Below are 19507 nucleotides of genomic sequence, written 5' to 3' on the forward strand. Positions count from 1 at the left end.
ACACTACTGGCTCACGTTGAGTTTTTTAAGTACCAGGACCCCTGAGTCCTTCCCAGCCCATACTGGGACCCCCAATACATACTCGGATTACCTTGACCCAGGTGCAGAACCTCTCATTTTAATTTGTTGAACCTCATGAGGTGCACATCAGTCCACCTTTCAAGTTTTATCAAGATCCCTCTGGATGGCATCCCTTTCTTTCTGTATCAACTGCACCACACAGCTTGGTGTTATTAACAAACTTGCTGAGGGTGCGCTTGATTCCTTAATTTGTGTAATTGATAAATATGTTAAAGAGTACCAGTCCCAAGGCAGACCCTTGGGGTACATCGCTTGTCACTGTCCTCCACCTGGACGTAGAGCCATTGACCATCACCCTCTGGATGTGTCCTTCCAACCAATTCCTTATCTGCCAAATAGTCCACCCTTCAAATCCATATCTCTCCAACTTAGAGATCATAGTTTTCCAAGTATACCACAGTTTCTAGCTGCTCCTGCTTATTTGCAAGGCTGCATGCTTTGATATAGAGGCACTTCATCTGGGCTTTTGGATGCATTACTTTCCTAGAGGAGCTCTCACAAACCTCTGGGACAAATCTGAGGTTTTCCCCTACTGCTTCCTGAAGTGACAGTGTTCCCTGGCTCTGTCACTCAGCAGTACACTCCCTTCTCCCAGCAGCTCTAATTTAAAGCCCTGGTGATACTGCCTGGTATATTCTTGCCCCATCTGGTCAGTTTGTGTCCCATCCCAAGTCAGCATTCCTGGTTTGCTGAAGGAGCATCCTAGGTCATAGAACCCATAGCTTTTGGTGTGACACCATCCACACAGCCAGTCATTCAGCTGATCCATTCTCCTCCTTCTGCCTGGATCCTGGTCTCCAGCTGAGAGGACTGAGGAGAATGCTACCTGCACTCCACCATCCCTTCAACATTTTCCCATGGGGCATAAAGTCTTTTCTGATGTTTTTTAATTTCCTGATTGCAGCCTTGTGTGACTCAGCTTGAGAGAACAGGAGGGGATAGCAGTCATCCAGTTTTATCGTACCCAGTATCCTCTTCTTGGTGTCCTGAATGGGTGCCCCTTCCAGCCAGCAAACCTCTCTAGAGAGGTTATCTAGGCAGTAGATGGGTGCCTCAGTGCCTCTCAGTAAAGAGCCTCTAATTACTAAGGCCCTTTGCCTTTCTTTAGTGGTACTGGTTGTGACTCAGGTCCTCAGTTGGACCTTTTTAATGTGATCACTCCTTTCTGGTTTTGAGCTGCTGTACATGCAGTCTTCTGTCTCCCACATCAGAGCTTGAAATCTATTATTTAGTGGGACTTTAGGAGCAAGGGGGTGTCTTCTCCTTTTGCCTCAAGCAGAGACAAAGGTTCAGTCTCCCTCACCCTGCGTGTGTTTCCCCTCTGTCAGGTAGGAAGTCTGCTCATCTTATTCCTCTGGCTGAGCCCCAAGACAGAGCTGCCTGCCTGTGCTGCCACACAATACCAGGCATCAATCTCTCTCTCAGACTGCTGAGTACATCTCAGCCAGGTGACTTCCTCTCTCAGCTTGGTCAGCTGCCCGAGAAGATCATCAGGGCATGCCTGCACCCATGACACCCCTCACTTACCTCAATCCATTGGGTGACCTCCAGATTCCAGAGCCAAAGGTCTGGGCAGCTCTTGTGTTCCTCTGGAGGTCCTTCTGGGTGCACTTATCAGCCCAGAAAGGTTGTGGGCCCTCCATTTGTGTTTCTGCCTCAGTCTGTCTGCCATGCTGAGTGGCCACCATGTTGGTATTAGGATGTTCCGGAGAGCACATGCAGAGGCAAGGGGAAATGAGATTTTCTGAATAACACTGAAAACTGGGTAACCTCCTTTTAAAGTATGGTTTCTTGAATGACAGTGCTACCTAGCAGAAGAGAACTATCTCCTGAGAAGAGCACCAGGCCGTGCTTGCCCGCACGCCCACGAATTGCCCTTGCAAACTGCCTGCACCATATCCTGTTCACTCTGCTCCCTTGGGGGCTGCCTTTGTAAGCTCAGGGAGTGGCTCTGCTGCTCGTGGCCCTGCTGCCATGGTGTGGAGGGCTAACGGCACCCAGCACCTGCTCCCTGGTAGGCACACCCCTCTCCTGCTGAGCCAGTTCCTTGCTTTGGCGCAGAATGCATCCAGTCTGGAGCTGAGCGCCTTGCAGAAAAGTTGTTTTCCATACAGAAGGGTAATCAGTAGTTTGAGATGCGCTGTGCAAAGAATTTCAGCGGTTCAAAATGTAACAGACAGTGAGATGACCCTGTAAAACAGGAATATCTGCATTGGCTGGTACTACGTTTGCAACAGCTAGTTCTGAATAACACTTCAAAACATTTCTTAAAGAATGCAGACGTTGCTATAAATACCTTGTCTTGGCAAACGAAGCATCCAGTCTACACAGTCTTTACAGCCACTCTGAAGGTTGTTGAGTGAATGCAATACAACCACATGAAATGATCTTGTACAGGCCCAGCAGTCTTTGGATACATGCTTTCTGTAAAGTGCTCAAATGTTTAAATTTTCCTTTTTTTACTGCATCACCGAGACATAAAAAGGCCTTGCAGTTCTAATTATGTGAAGAACTAGAGCAGTGTGTATGTTACCAATTAATGACTGTAACAAGCATAAGATAAGAGCGCTACAAAGGCTGGGCATTCTTTTGGGGAAGAAAGGCTGGAGCAGGCAAAAAGCCATGAAACCCTTCAAGTGCTGCCAAGAGACAGTAGACTATATGGTAGATGAAAAGAGGGGGATGGATGCCTAATTCAAGATGAGGAAGTGAAGTAGCGTGTTACAAAAGAAACCGAAATAGGAAGTAAGATATTTAATAGCATCGCAAAATGTACAGAATAAAACAGTAACGCCAGCTGTATTACTGAAAGAGCATTCATTTGCATATTTTGTGAAATATAAAAGAGCAGAAGAAGGCATAAAAAGATCATATTGGAAGACTGACAGACACTGTGCATGTATTGACATTAGTGGTGTAGAGCTTTGTTTACCTGGAGTGGGAAACAAAGCCCACTTTGTTGGAAGCTGCAGTTGAGGGTGTGGTGGGAATCTGAGGGCTGTATTCACAGTGGAAGACAGCTCAAATATACTCGGTTTGCTCCTGAAGTAATGCCTCCTATTTATTTCCATGGAGAATATGGCAGCTACAACAAGCATAACAGCACTGTTTGATGGAGCAGATTCTCAGCTGCAAAACACTATTTTTCAACATAGTCAACGCCGGTATCCAGTTCACACAGATGAGTCAATTGAGACACTCTTTATTTTTTGTGGCTTTTCTTTCACGTCACAGTCACCGCTGCTGAAATGCACCACCCACTGCCTCACTGTGCTCACATCCACTGTTTGGTCTCCATAAGCATTCAGCAAGCATCAGTGAATGTCAGTGGATGCCATTTTTTCTGCATGGAGGAGTTTAATAGCACACCTTTGCTTCATCCATGCTTTCATGTCAGATGCCTTTCAATCTCACTGCCCCTCTGCTGCCGTCTGTCACACGGTGACAACGTGTAACAGCATATTGGTGTGAAGGTTCAACCTCTACAGCCGTACCACCACCATCTCCCCCTCTGTTGTCGTGGGCCAACATAATGAAATAGAAGGCATTACTTTTGGAGCAGCACCAGTAGATTTATTTGAAACACAGTGGATGAATCTGTAGGAATGTAAAAAGATCTGGTTTCATTTACTTTGAGTTTCAGGGATTTATTTCCTTGTGTAAGTCTATTACCCTTGTGCAATTTTTGATTCACAAGCAGGCTATCTAGTAATTGGGTGGCAAGGAAATTAAAAGTAGAGAAGTAGCATTACTGTTCCGTGGTTGCTTTATAGCACGCTATGGTAGTGTAAAGGAGGAGGAGAGATCTTTCATCAGAACAGAAATATGCTATAAGCTGATTATTTGTTTTGTAATGCTGCTTCACTCTCCGTAGTTTATATAATTATTTTTGCACGTTGTGCAGTACCTCTTGAGTTAACTGTGAATGTCTATTGATGGTAAGTGTAGTAAAAGCTGTTAAACTGGAGCTGAGAAGCTCAACGTTCTCTGGGGGCAAAAGAGGCAGTGAAATTGGGTGTGGCTTTTTTTGGTGTTGTTATAGGAACATTAGAATTGCTCTGGATTTACACTTCTGTGAGATGAATTAAGATTTAGACCACCAACTTGGAGGAATACAGCTTCTGTAATTCATCTGTGGAGTTGCTCCATAGAACTTAACGTGGCTGAGGATTGATTCATAGCCAAACAGAGCCTGCTTTAAGAGTACCAGCTGAAAATAGTTTCTCTTGTGTAACCCGGGGGTCTTATCTCAAGAATCCTTAAGGAAAAGTTAGAATAAGGATTTGAGGAATGTGCAATCTCAGTTTATAGCATCTTTTTAAAAAGTAGAAGTGAATCAGAGCATTTAGGCACTCTGCCTGCTTGCTGTAATTTGTTGTTCCCACTCTTGGAAATGTTTTTTTTGTCAGTCTGTGCCTTTTGTATATGGCCTTTCTTGGAAGACTCATGAACGGGCCTATCTGTCACCGCTGTCTTTTTAGGTAGGTTGCTTGTAAAGCATATTACTTTCTTCTGCTTCGTTTATTGTATCAATACAACAAATGGATAACGTTTATGTCATTATGGTATTCAGTGTAAGTTACAGTAAAAGGGCTAACTTATGGAAAGTTGGTGGTTAAAGACATTAATGTTGTATTGAAAATATTGTTACCTTAGGGACTGGGGGTGTGTGTTGTTTTATATGAAGTTAATATGAGTAGGCTGAAACTTCTACTTTGAGTAAAAGTTCAGAGCAGAAATTTTTGCCTGTAATGCTCTGAAATCTTCTGTTAAAATTATAGATCACTTGACAGCAGATACGGTTTGTTAATACTAGGACTTGCTTTACTTGGTTACCTTTTTCAAACCTTCTGAAAAAAGTTTTAGGATCCAGAGGCTCACAGGTAGACCATTAATTTATTGCCCGTTAAAATAGATTCAGGTAGTGAGAAACAAACATAAACCTACACCTTTCTTCCCTTTTTCTCAGGCTCAGCTTCACTCCAGACTCCCCAGACCACACCACCTCATCCTGCAAGCCACACACAGGAGGTGATGGGGGAAGGTGGCAGTCAGTTCATTTCCACTGTGGTTTCTCTCCGCCACTGCTTCCTTCCGTCTGTTGCCTTCCCTCTCCTCTGGCGTGGGCCCTTCTGTGGGCTGCAGGGGATATCTGTTCCTCCTCCTTTCTTTGACGTTGGTGTTCCCTCTTCAGCATGTTTTCCCAGAGGTACCAGCAGCTCTGGTAGTGAACTCAGCTGAGCTCTGCGCTGGGTCTGTTGAGGCCAGCTGCACCTGTCTGCCTCTTCTTACAGAGGCCACCCCTGCTGCCAGCACCTGGATGTGTAAACCTTAGTGCAGTCAGTAGTATTTAGAACGTAGTTTCTTCTCTTATCAGGAAGTTCTGTCTCTATTACTGTCACGTACTATATAGCCCTTTCAAAAGCCTGGAGTAATTTAAAAGGTGTGTAAGGTAAGGAAGTACTCCTAGTACTCCTTAAGTAAGTTGTCACCTCTCCAAAGATTGTTAAGCTTTGAACAAATAACAAATTAAGCACTTATTTCATTAAGAGTTAAGCATGATGAGCCTGCTCCATGATGGGCCTCTCCTAGGCTACAGGGAACTTCTCCTCTGTTCCTGAGGTACTTCCTGCACTGACCTCAGTGTGTGGAGGACTGTCTCTCTCACATTTCTTACTCCTCTCTCCCAGCTGCTGTAGCACAGCAGTTTTTTCCCATTCTTCAGTCTGCTCTCAGAGGCACACCCAGCATCACTTACAGTTCGGCTCTGAATGCAGCAGGTCCCTTTTGGAGCAACTGGGGCTGGCTCTGGTCTGATGTAGGGGGGCTGCTGGGCTCTGCTTGCAGGGGCCACCCCAGCAGTCCTCCTGCTACCAAACCTTGCCATGTATACTCAGTACATAAAAACACTGCTTATTTTTGTGGAGCATGTTATCTAGCTTCCTGGTAGAGGAATTGTGGCTGAGTTGAGACAGTTATGTGTAAGCTGGAGGTCTTACTGCAAATATAGGGGGAAAAAGTCTAAGAAGTACTCAGACAGTTAGTTTGTGTATGAAGAATAGAGCAAGAGGAAACAAACAGAATATGGTGTCATTTATTTGTTAATGTAAACAAATCTGACTCATGAGAGTTTATAGTCTACAGTGTACCACTTCACTGGGATTACACAAGTTTGGTGGTATTCATGAATTTATAGTATTCAGTATTTCTGAAAAGTCTATGTGGAAAGGTAATGCTGATGAAAACAATGCTAACCTCATCATAATGAATGTTAGGTTTTTTTGCCTAGAATTTAGAGCAGTAGTCTTTGGCAATGTATTCCTCCCCCTCCCCCACCCCAACTATCAGCCGGCAGAAATGTCTCTTCTATTTAAACAAAAATCTCTCCGCTGGTTTTGCCTGATGCAGGGAAGACAGGAATTGTGATTGGAATTATGCACATTCCTTACAGTACTTTTGCGTTTCCATACGTAAAGATCAGCGTCTTCAGTTAACAACCAGCAAAACTTGTTCTCCTTTGGTTATATATGAACCAGTAGCCATTTGTATATGACTAGTTTTACTCTGATCAAGAAGGACTAAGAAGATAGGTAAGAGAACTTGCATAGGAGTAACAGTTTTTAATGAAAATTAGTTAAAGGAAATGGGGAAGGAGAGGTTGTGTGACTCCTCCTCCTTTTTCCATGGGCTTTTATTTTTCATCGTTTACTGGATGCGTTAAAGCACACAGACCATTTGTTTATTGGGAGTAGAAAATACTCTATTTTATATTCGGTGATGCTTTGGTCATGGAATCACAGAACTGCAGGAGTTAGAAGAGACCTCAAGAGATCATAGAGTCTAACCCCCTGCTGAGGCAGGTACCCTGCAATAGGTCACACAGGTAGGCGTCCAGACAGGTCTTGAGTATCTCCATAGAAGGGGACTCCACAACCTCTCCGAGCAACCTGTTTCAGTGCTCTGTCACCTTAATGTATATAAGTTCTTCTGTGTGCTAGTTTGGAACTTCCTATATTCAAGTTTTAGGCCATTACTCCTTGTCCTATCACTGCACGCCATCAAGAAGAGCCTGGCCTCATCCATTTGCCTCCCACCTTCCTTTAGATATTTATAAACATTTATCAGATCCCCTGATAACATTCCTTTATTCTTCCCAGGTGGTCAAACATAGTCTGCCTCTCTGCTGCATTCATGTGGCTACTTTTCTTATAGTTTGGCCTCTATTATCCTCCTACGTGTGGTCATTTTAGCTGGCATCCTAGTGGTTTTTGACACATATCCTAAAAACATTGCTGACATTGTCCAGACGCTTACAAGTGCTATCTGTTAGTATAGGAAGCAAGAATAACATTTCACATACAGCTCATGTTGTAGATGGGTATTTAATACACAAATACCAAACCTAGTCTTGTATGTCCACTTGTTTGTACTAAGAAGAAAATGTTTTTGCTGTTTCCCATAATTCATCATGCTCGCAAAGAATGGTTTCTACATAGCTCATCCTTGATCTTTGAGGATCTTAACTGAAATGAAGGACATTGAAGAAGAAGTCTTAGAGTACTTCTAAACAATCCTCTTCCCACTTTTCCTGGTTCTGGTTTGGCTACTTGACAATAGATTTCATGTTTTTGACTTTTTCAACGTTCTCCAGTGTGTACTCAGTTATTGCACTTGATGTTAACTGTAGGTAATAGTTGTTCCTTGCTGATGTTGTACCTTTACAGGTGTGCCAACCTATAAATGGCTAAGTTTTTCAGTAGTATTTCTGAAATTAAAAACAGTGTTATTTTCTAATGCCGCATTCAGAAAATACGTTAATTGATTAAAGAAAGGAGGAGCCTGTTACATATTTCCAGATTGAAATAAGAAAAAGAAGTTAAAAATCCTCAGTAGGTTGAAGCCTTGCTTCAACTGATATTTTCCATCAGTAGTAATGTCTAGTGTGTAATCTGTGTGTAATCTAGGGTGAGCAACTTCAGAGATTATTGTTTGTTCTATAGATAGCTCATAGTTCAAAGTATGTAATGGAATTCGGTTCTCTGTGACAATCGTATGACTTTCCAGACTGGAGAACCAGGTTGTCTCTTACATTTCATGTTTCATATAATTAAGATAATTTGGATTTAATGTTTAAAAATAATTTGCAAGCAAATCACTTGAAAATATATCACTTGGAGATGCAACAAGTAAAATATATACTCATTCTCTCTGTTAAAATTGGTGCTGCAAATGTAATTTGTTTGGTGTTTCCTGTGCTGTCGTCATTGAACCTCTGAGCAGTAGAAGCATTCCAGTCTTGTCAAGACCTTGGGTTGGTCCTGTTTTTAACTGTTAAATTTAACTGTTGGTTAAATAATTGCAGAAGTATTTGTTGTTTGGAAAATAAAGGATCCAGGAAAGCTTGTGGACTTACTGTTTGAATCTAGAAACTGTCCACAGATCTGAGCACAAAGATTCCTTTATGTGCTTCAGTTTGGAGGGGGCTCCCCCAAAACAGATTTCCTTATCTGCTTTTAGAAAACTACTGAGGTGGTGTGATATTTATCCCAAATTTTCATCCTTGTTTTTAAATACAGAAATCTTCCTCATACTGTTTTTTTGCCTTTTTCCTCCTAGCACACTTAGTTATCATGGATGTTTGCATTCCTTTTTTCATGTATTTGAAAATTACATCTGAATGTTCTGCTGTTCTCTTGTCTTTGTTTCCCCTTTAGTTCAAGTGAAAGAACAAATTTGTTTTCCTTCTTTGCTTGTTGCACTTAAGCTATTCTATAGTTAGAAGGTAGAGGTTATGTGTTTTTCACGTGGTCGGATTGTTTTGATTTTCCTGATGCAAAAGTGTTAAAGAAAGCTGGGCACAATTTCAGAGTTTTGAGGGAATCTGCTACTCTTAGAAGAGTATGTTCAATAGTAGGATTCTAGGCCTACAAATTGCTCATGGGAGTTTGCTTTCCTTTCACAGAGACTTGCTGAGATAGATGTGGTAATATCCTCAATATAATGCTGCTGCTTATTTGGACACTTTGTCCTATGTCTTTTAAGCTGTTGTATACAAGCCATCTTTTTCCCTCAGTGCTTTTTTAGTATATTTATCCTTTAAACAGATCATTTGGTATGAAAGTACTGTTACCTTCATATTATGAAAAAGTGCATCATCTACAGCGAGTAATTTGGGCCACTCGTGAAATCTCCCTAGGTGGGAAGTGAACCTCTTCTATTTAATTATTGGCTAAGTATTAATTCAGTATGCACCAACGATACGGAGATTCCTGATTTTAAATAGAAAACACAGTCCTTCTCCTCTCTAAGGATCTCTACATCAAGGGTGCGGAATAATCAGGCTACAATGAATCATGGGCCATTATTTTCCTAATGGATGAGCTTTTAATTTTTTTTTTCTTTTCATGAACGTAGAGGTATTGGTTGGTAGAAGGGGCCGTTACTGACTGGAGAATTATAAAAGAGTCATACGTCTATACCTGAACACTCCATTTGGATTCAAACATATTTAATTAAAAACTGTTTATCTGTCCCTTCTACAAACGCTACTGAAATAGGTGTTTCCATATATGTTAGAGACTGAAGGCTTTGACACAAATATGTATTCCTGTATGTGAAATATGATCTTTGAGTTCTCTTCTTGAGTATTCAGTATGTGTATTTTTCCCTTTCTTTACACTCTCTTGGAAAAAAAAGATGGCTTGATTTAGGATTCTGGGAAATGCTGAGGTTTCGTTGAGGAATTTACTTAAATATAATCTACTATTAAAGGACAATGACATTAAAAGATTGAACTCTTATATTTTTAAATGGCATGACACGTTTTAAGAGGGAAGTACTTTCCCAAGTTATGCTAAGGAAGGGATTAACTGTATCGCAGTGTTACCTGACTTGGTTCTGAATTCACGTATAAGTGATGTTCTTGCTTTCTGTGAGAGTCAAAGAATGACGGCCTCATTCCAAAGCTTGTATTGCCTGTACAGAGTAGTGAAGTCTTGCCCATTTTCAGTAGCTCAGTATTGAGTATTCAATGATCAGTGTCTTGACAAACTCACTCCAGTGAGTGAGATGGTTTAAGTTTAAAGTATTACTTAACTTGTGTGGGAGATGCTCATGTTGCTCCTAGCTAGCAGTCAGGATGGGGTAAAAGTACTCTTCTTATGACTTGTTGTTTTTTGAAGATTCTTGCAGGGGAAATAATGAGATTGCCTGCATTATGGTAGCTCTTTTTTCTTTTTTTTCTTTTTCTTTTTTTTTTTTTTTGGTGATAAGGAAATTTGAAAGTCATAATATTCTCATATTGATACCATTCTACTGTTGTAACATTTGTGCTTTTTAGGGATTCTGATTTGTAGGATTTTTTTTAAACAGTATTGTTAATTCTCTCATTCTCAGTAGTCATTTTCATTTAGAGGGCTTGGAATTTGGATTATTTTTTTTTAAGATCATTTGATTTTGGACTTTGTTTGTTGTTGCTTTGTTTGTTGGCTTTGATTGTTTTTCTTTTCTTTTTTGAAAATTTTTAATCTGGATAAGTCAAAAATTACTTGAAAATATCTGTTTATCCTTTAAAGATGCCAGTGTCACATCTTCTGTTTTCTGTAGAGTTTGCTTTACTATTACAGTTAGAGGAAGGGAATCCCTTATGACTTTTTCCTGCATCCTGGGGTGACATACTTTGTGCATTCACATGTGTTCTTCTAGTAATACAGTCTATATTTAATTAATTTCACTAGTTTGCAAAACTTAATGTACCACACTTGAAGTACTCTTAATAGATTTCAAACATGTAAAAGTCCTTTGTCTTTTGTCTTCTACATCCTTCTCTTAATCTGCAGCCAGGACTTCCCTAAAATCTTGGGATTTTGCCATGTATTTAAGTGCTGCTTCGTTCTCCTTTTTGCTTCCATCCTGTTGTGTTGTACGATAGTTTGGGACAAATGTGTCATAGTTCAATAATTAAAATAACAATTCTAGGGAGAGCTTCAGCAAAACTAATTGCTTACTTTACTTACAGAAATGGGTTTTGTACATTTGTTCCCTATGGCTCTGCTTATGCTCTTGAAATGGGATAATCTTGATATGTGGCAGAAATATCACAGCGAAATATGCTTGTAAACCATCATTGAACTTTTCTCTAAAGTTGTGTTTGTCCACATTTTCTTCTAGTTTTCTGAATATGAAGTGATGTCTATTCAAAATGTCTCCAGTACATCACACTTCAATCTGTGAGAGTTCCATAGTCAGTTCCTATACTAAGAAGTATAGCATAGGAACCAAACGGCTTTGAGTTCTGTGTGTAAAATGTTAGTGAAACTGTATTGCAACTGTAGGTCATGTTCTGATTCATTTTTGGAAATATCACGTGCAAGGATCTTGTGTTTTAGAATCACCCTGTCTCATGCATAAATACAGAGGCTGAAGTGTCCTTGAGCTTCTTGCTCCTTCTGTTGGAATCTTGAAATCTTTTCTGTGCGGTGACACAAATTTAAGTCTGTAGAGGTTTGCCTGTAGGCTTTTGTTTCGGTCAGTCTAATGAGACACAATTCCTAGGTAGAATGGACCATAGAACGTAGTGTGTGGTTTCTTTTGGATGTTTTGGGACCGGTATTGACTTACGGGCCTAGTAGAGTCCAGTCTACTTTAGTATTGTTGGATATAACTGCACTGGTTTAGGCTCATCTACATGCTGTGCTCCAGACATTCTTCCCATGAGAGTGAAAGTCTTTTGGAAGAAATAACTGGAAGTGATAACTGCACGAACTCATCCACTGCTGGAGTGTGAATACTCAAATAGTTCTATAGGGGTGGGCAAAAATTTGTCTGAGAGCAGCCCTGCAGAGAGGGACTTGGGGATTCTGGTAGGTGAAAAGTTGGATTTGAACGGATCATGTGTGCTTGCAGCCCAGAAGGCAAATCATGTATCCTAGGCTGCGTAAACTGAAGTGTTGCCAGCAAGTCAAGGGAGGCAGTTCTCCAGATAGGGTCACACAAGGGAGTACTGCATCCAGCTCAGGGATCTTCAATGTAAGAAAGATAATGATGGGTTAGATCAGAAAATTTTAATGTAATAGGAGGAAACGCTGGAAGTGGCTAGCCAAAGAGGTTGTAGATGCCCTGTCCTTAGAAGTGTTCCAAGCCAGCTAGGATGGGCTTTGGGCAACCTTATCTAGTGGACAGTGTCTCTGCTTCTGACAGAGGGGAAGGACTAGATGGTCTATAAAGATCCCTTCCAATCCAAACCATTCTGTGAAATTCAGAGCAGATGGACTTCCGTCTTCTCCTGACCGAATACATATATAGGACTTTCATGTGCTAGCTGTGGTGAATCCGTAGGTTCATGTCAATCGAGCACGTCAAGAACCTTGTCTAAATTTATTCCTGAACTGGACAGTACAGTAAGGTCCTTAATTTTTTTCACATTTTTCTTTTGTACTGAGATTTGTACAGTTTTAGCTCAGAGATATTTTTAGAAGCTAAAACTGAGTAAGTTTTATTTTCAAATGGTGAAAAAGCATGTCTCAGAGGACACCGAAATGATAATCCTCAGGCTCTCTATCTTCCTTACTGGGAAATGACTTGTACATAAGCTTGAGCATGTAGGTTGGACCAAATGACCCTCCAGAGGTCTCTTCCAACCTCAGCCATTCTGTGATACTGTATAGATCCCATCTAGTTTTTTTTTTCTGTTCCAGATTATGTTGGGTGGCTGAGCTTTCTGGTGGTTAAAAGAAACCAGTTCTCTCTTGTTCTTGATATCCAATCTAGTAGTTTTGCATTCCTTTATCCTACTCGTTTCAGTTCTCCTAATCATATTGAAGTTTTCTGTTTCAGGCTCATTACAGCGTTTTCTTCTAATATTTTGAATGACAGTAGAGTGAGGATTACATCTGGCACGCATTCCTAATTGTAATGCATATAGCAGCCATCTTCAAAAATTAGCAGGCTTGCTTTTTTAATCCCTGTCTCATGGGTTTCAAGTACACAAAAGCTATATTTGGTTTTAATACTTCAGTAACATTTTCGTCACTTGCTTTAATAAGTATGGGGTTAGGGCTATGTCTAAAAAAAAAGTAAGGCTCACTTTCCTGTCTAAAAATATATATTTGTATATATATTTTTTCCCACGTATTGGTTCATCATTATGTTGGCTATTCATCTATGTTGATGTTTGGTTGAACTTTTTTCTTTTCATAGAATGTAGCCAGTTTGCTAGTTGAGTATACTGTAGTATCTCAGGGCTATGTGTATTGCTCCTTTCCTGTGTTACAGCAGCACTTCTCATTCATTCATTCACTGCTTCATTCAGTGCCTGAAAAAAGCTTGTGAGTAAGCCACAGCTTTACTTATAGATATCTGTATGTTACTCAGCGGCCCCTTTGCATCATGTACTGGTGTGCTTGGTCTGTGACTTGCAGGTAACTCAATCAGCGTAGATCCCATTCTTTAACAGAGTTTGGGCTATGGAGGGGCTTCTGGGCAGCATCCTTGTCCTGATTGCTGGTTATCATTATCAGTTGTTGCATTTATATACACAGTATGTCCATTTGTTAATAGAGCCATCGTATGTGTTGCTCACATGCAGAGTAGTTGTGATGTACACGTGCAGTAGCATGGAACATTGTTATCTGCTGAAAAGAGGTAAGCTCTGGAAATCACTGCTAGGCTTTCAGTTTTGCACTGGTAGACTGAGGAGGGCAGTCACACAGTCTGCACAGCTCTCCTGCAGAATCTGCTGTAGAGCACCACTTCTACTGATTCTGCAGATTTAAAGAAAACAATGGGTAGGTGTAAAAACATCAGCTGGTTGCTGTAGGCAGTCACTGTTGTTCCAGCAGTACAGATTTGCTTCTGTCTGTATCTCAAAAAAAAAAAAAAAAGAAAGAAAAAAAGAAACATGAGATTTGACATGTTTAAAGCATAAAACTTTTTAACCTTATCCAATGCCAAGGCTTTAATTGATGTTAATTGGTACGTCTGTGTGGTCTGAGCTCCTCAGTGGGTAGATCTGTTTTCTTCTTGCGGCTCTACTGGAAGGAATCCCCAGGAATCTGTAGCGGCTCAGCACAAACCGTGGCTGCTGCTCCTGGAGCCTGAGCCTCAGACACAACACCGCAACGTCTGGTGCAATTCGATGCTTTTACTTAAATGATGGAAGCAAATGACTGCGTTCTACACTAGTAGGGTAAGACTTGCAATAACGTGGACTGTAAATAAAAATAGTATGGCCGAATGTCATGAGAAATGAGTGAATGCTAACAAGGATCAAAGTGAGTAAGTGTACAAACCCACGTAACTTAACAGCTGCTCGCCGGCTCGGAGCCTTCCATCAGCAGCAGCTTGTTTGCTTTCCTGGCAGAATCAAAAACGAGGGAGTGATTCAGTGTGGATGGTTTGTAAGATTTCCCTGGAACTAAGTGGTAGTTTGGTGCTTTGGTCGCTTGAAAGCTACAGTGTTTTCCATGACATTGGTACATGTTTTTGTATTCAGCAATGAAGTGGTGTTTAAGGTCAGCAGAAAATCTTAAATATTTGCAATTGAAATGAATATACCTTTATTTTTAACTCACTTAACTTGACTAATCAGATGTTAGCTCTAAAAGAATTATTAAGTAATTGTTCTACATAACTTGTCGGGAACCTGAATTTAAACAGTAACTTCATACCATGCCCCTGGTTTATTTAGTTTGGTGCTTTCTAATTTTGTTTTGTAGGGCAGCACAATTTTGTTATAATCCAGAATAGTTTGGCAACCATTAAAGGAAAGATGTTTTGGTGTTATAAAGAGAACAAGAGTTCAGAGCTTGTTGGATAAAAATGAATGTGCAGGTGTAGAACTGATTTGGCTTGACAAGTTGTAGGTAACAAAACTGTGGATGGAGCTGTATTTCTGCCATAAGTTCTTACTCCGTATCTCCAGTATTAAGTACAGTTTGGGTTGGGTAGGTTTGTTCATTTTTTTCAAGGCCTCAGTAAGCATTCAGACAAACATATATGAGTAAAGTTTGAATTTCTCTCTGAATGTGACACTTAGATATGTTTAAAACGCTTTTATAAAGTAAAAATAGGAAGAAGCATAGAGATTTAGACCACTTCTAATTTTAGTCAGGGGGAAGAAAGCCCTGTTTCAATCAGTGTTATAAATACAGGTGTGGAGAGACACTCACATTTGTTGGTAACTTGATACAGAACATTAATTGTCTGCTATCACTGCACAGATCAGTGCTCTCTCCATTCACATGCTACTAATAAATGATTTCTCTCACAATGAGGGCAGAGGTTTTCCTGCCATCTAAAGCTGTTGATTCTGTCCTTCATTTTTCCATTTAAAGGCTTCTAGTTCGTATTGTTTAGTTTCTCTAGCATGGGCAGAAATCATTGTAGGTGATGACCTCAAGATTATGAATGTGTATTTAGGTACTATTTAAACATTGCTGAAGAGACTTGGTGGGTTCAACTTCTAGAAGGTTTAAAAAAAAATCACCTTGGAGAACATCCCATGTGCTAGCATCCCCTGAGCAGCTTCTTTCACTTTTGGACATCACGTGAGGGACCAGTAAATATTTGAAGAAAGAACAATGGATCTGAACCCCAGTTTAAAAACAAAAAATCTGTGTTGCTTATGATATTTGAAGGCACATGTTTTGGAGGTGTAGAAATGTGCGGGTGTCCTGACTCTGTCTGATCTGCTTGCTCTTTAATGTGGACCTACAGCTGTCATTACTGGGTGGCCAGTGGAGCACTAATGTGGGGGTGAGTGTAGAGGTCCATTTGCTGAGAAGTAATCTCAGTTTGAAAGAATAAACTTTTGGAAATTTAGTTCATTAGAGTTGTGGGCCACTGAGGCTGTGCAGCCTCTTCCTAGTGTTTATCTCGTGGTTGATTAAAGCATTGCCTTTGGGCACTGCTGTGCTGTCTTCATGAAGAGTGCCTACGTAGACAAAATACAAAATATACTTTGTCTGTACAGTGGGGTGGGAGCTACTGAATAATGTGTGCTTACACACAGTAGTTTTCTGTGAACCTTTTTCATTCACCAGTGAGAAGTCATGGGGGCTAAGACAGTGATGAACAGGAGCTTCAGTTCAGGGGTGAATGCAGGCTGTGCTGTCTTATGGTAAGGAAAGAACAGAGATGAGACTAATAAAATAAATAAAACATTGGTGGTGTTTGGAAGATCTCAATCCCCATTGCTGTACTTACCTTGTCCAAAACAGAAACTTGAGCTGTGGTCTTGTCTAGCACTATGGCTTTCATGGTGTTTTTTCTCATTCTGCTGTTGTTGCAGACTGATGAAAGCTAACGGTAAGAAGTATATCATTAGAAGGCTAGAAACTGGCAGAGATATCACAGGAATCAACGTTCCATACACCAACTTATACCTTAATAACTAGGATATTGAATGACCTAGTGGATGCCCTGGACATTCTTTTTAATTTCTGAGAAGCTGTATGCTCATCCAAGTAAGGCATGGAAAGAATTTTGAAATCAGCAAATTTTCACAAGGACCGAGAAACGGTTAAACCATCCAACACTAAATCACTGTGCAAAATTATTCTCAGAGTGGTGTTGTCTTATTATCATGAAGAAAATTGTTAGGATCATGTTCAGATTACAACAGAATTTGTCATTATGTCATCTAATCTTGTCTGTTCTTTATTGCTTTAGTCAATAAATCAAATGTGAGAACTGCTCTGAATTGGATCTGAACTTATTTAATCAATGTATCCTGTCTGCAAAACCTGAAAATAGCCTGAAAAATTTCAAATTCTGCAACTACTTAAATGAAGATGTCATTAGAAAATAAATGTTTACCTTCTCGTTTTAGGTCAGAAGACTTGTCTCCACTTGCATGGTGTCTTTCCTTACCTCTATGTACCATATGATGGTTTTGGTCAGCATCCAGAACACTATCTCCGCCAAGTGGCATTCAGCATTGACAGAGCACTTAATGTTGCTTTAGGCAATCCGTCTTCTACTATTCAACATGTTTTCAAGGTGTCATTAGTATCTGGAATGTAAGTATGACCTGTTAAGATTCTTTTTTTACTTGTTTTGAAATGCTTTCTGCAGTTCTATTTAGAAATACTTGGCATGGACTTAGGTGACTATGGGCTCTTTCTTTGCCTTTATTCTTTTTTTTTCCCCCCTTTCCCCTCCGTCTGCCCTCATACAGGCCTGTACTCTTTTCACTTGCTTTGATCTAACATAGTCAACAGTTATACTTGACTCAAACATTTTGTACCTAAATTGGATCCTACTGCCTATTGTTTTCCAGCTCTGTTCTTTTGAGTATTTTTCTGCTGCAATAGCAATATGTTCCCGACATCATTTTCTACCTGTCTGGGTTATTCTAAGTTCCCTGTGACCAAACATGTCTGGCAGGAGTCTACCTATAGGTCGTCTTTTCTTTTTATATTTCAGTAGTCTAAGATGGCACCTCTAGAAGGTCTATCATGGGACTGTCAGGTCATGTTTTACATTGATCCTTCTGGCAGCTCAGGGCATGAACAAGAGGGTCTTAAACATTACTCACTTGTCTGTCAAGGTGAATGTTCTGTTTTTATTTGGTGTAGCTTTCTGTATATTATTACTGACTGTTAACATTTTAAGGATTCTCTTGATCGATTTTTATTTGACTTGCATAACCAAGGATTGTAAAACGTGTCAAATCATGGTGAATAACAGGAAGCTGTCCTGAAGGAACACGGTTTGTATACGCATTGAATTTTTCACCTGCGAAACAATGTAAATGCTAATTTTCAGTACTATGCAGCACTACCTTTTACTTTTTTTTTTTTTATGGTCTTTTGAAACATGTCCTTTCTAAATATTAGGTTTGGGAAGATAATCTTTCTGTTCCCAGCCAATTGTAGTGCTGTCTTCTAAGTATTGCCGGCAAAGTGACGATAGTATCTTTTTTTTACTTTTAATCAGGACTTTGTTTTTGCAATAGCAGGAATGCTAACCCACCATATTTTTTCTTTATTTTTCCTTTTTTTCTGAGAGCTGTATGAATATTGGCATAGCTGTTCATCTTAACAATGTAGCCTGGGTGGATTAACCTGCTGAAGGCAGTCTTTCCTCCTTGAATCAGTGAGAAGACAACAGACAGAGTAGGAGCCTGTCCTTTTTTCACCTCTTTTGCCTTAGAGCTTCAAAGCGGTCTTTACTGAGAATCACTTTACTTCAGGAAGCGTTGGAAGAGGCTAATGGGATGCCCCTAAAAGAAATTGTAATACACCTTAAACTTTTACCTGGGAAGATAGACATTCTTGTGTAGTAACAGAAGTGTTTGTTTTTTTCTGTTCTAGCTGAAGTCAGGCTTTGGTTGTAGATGTTAAAGTGTCTCTGTGTTGAGAAGCCTGTATTTTTCTTTAAATCTTGGAGATATCTTACCCATTTTTCTCTATATTAGTAGGAAAGCTGTTCTGTAAACCGTTACTGGTATAATAGGATATTTGTTGTGTTAGCTTCCAGGCATAGCAAAGGTCCTTGTATAAGCAGGTGAAATACGTTTTCCTTCTGTTTTGCAAAGTTGAAGTAGGTTTTCGTATCTTACTTTGTAAGTGTGGTTATTCTTACTGTCCTGGCTTCGATGTCAATGTGAGTATGGGTCATTTGCCTTGCAAGCGCTAACTTCAAAAAAGTTGTTCTTAATTTACTTACCTACAGCGTTAACTGTCATTAAGTTTATTACTATTTATCTAAGAGAGATTGCTTCATCATACAAGATCTCATGTCCTCTTTTCCAGCGTAACAGTTTCAGTTTTGTTGCTTCGACTTACCTCAGCTTTAATACCATAAGTTCACTCTAAATGTAGAATACATATATACAGAATTATACAATCACCAAGGTTGGAAAAGACCTCCAAGATCATCTAGTCCAACTGTCCACCTACTGCCAATATGTCCCTACTAAACCATGTTCCTTAGTACCAGATCTAACTGTTTCTTATCACATACAATATATGTGAACGCATATGATCATATAAAGGTCATCTGTATTGTTGACTTTGCATTTAATTTAGGACTGAAAACCTTCTAATTACTTTCTTTTTAAGCATTGCAAGTAAACATCAAAGCTCAACTTTTTAATAATGTTTTATCAAAGTAACAATTGAATATATGCATACCGGGACTTCTATTGACTTCAGTCAACAGAACTGCTGCGAACTGTAGACTTCTTGCATTTGCCCGGTGCATTGAATTATGGCCTGTTTCCTTAACATGCTGTATTACAAGCATGTTAGATTAGATTAGCGTTCTTGATGCTGAAAAGTCAGTAATTCAGTCAAGTAATACCAGAATTAATATTGCCTGTGCAGCCTCAGCTTAGCCTTGACATATTCATTATGACATGTATTCTTTAATTGCATTCTCAAATCCTATTTTCTTCAGGATTCATGCCTCATTTAGTGCACGA

At 40.0% G+C, this 19507-nt stretch overlaps 1 protein-coding gene across 1 annotated transcript in view; it reads left to right on the plus strand.

Moving 5' to 3' along the window:
- Positions 1-19507, plus strand: part of REV3L (REV3 like, DNA directed polymerase zeta catalytic subunit) — a 115381-nt gene that overhangs the window by 30646 nt on the left and 65228 nt on the right. The window contains exon 2 of the mRNA XM_015284579.4: positions 16910-17099. Coding sequence (XP_015140065.2) covers positions 16910-17099 — 190 coding nt within the window. The remainder of the gene's footprint in view (positions 1-16909; positions 17100-19507) is intronic.

Source organism: Gallus gallus, chromosome 3 (genome assembly GCF_016699485.2).
Source record: "Gallus gallus isolate bGalGal1 chromosome 3, bGalGal1.mat.broiler.GRCg7b, whole genome shotgun sequence".
Lineage (NCBI taxonomy): Eukaryota > Metazoa > Chordata > Aves > Galliformes > Phasianidae > Gallus > Gallus gallus.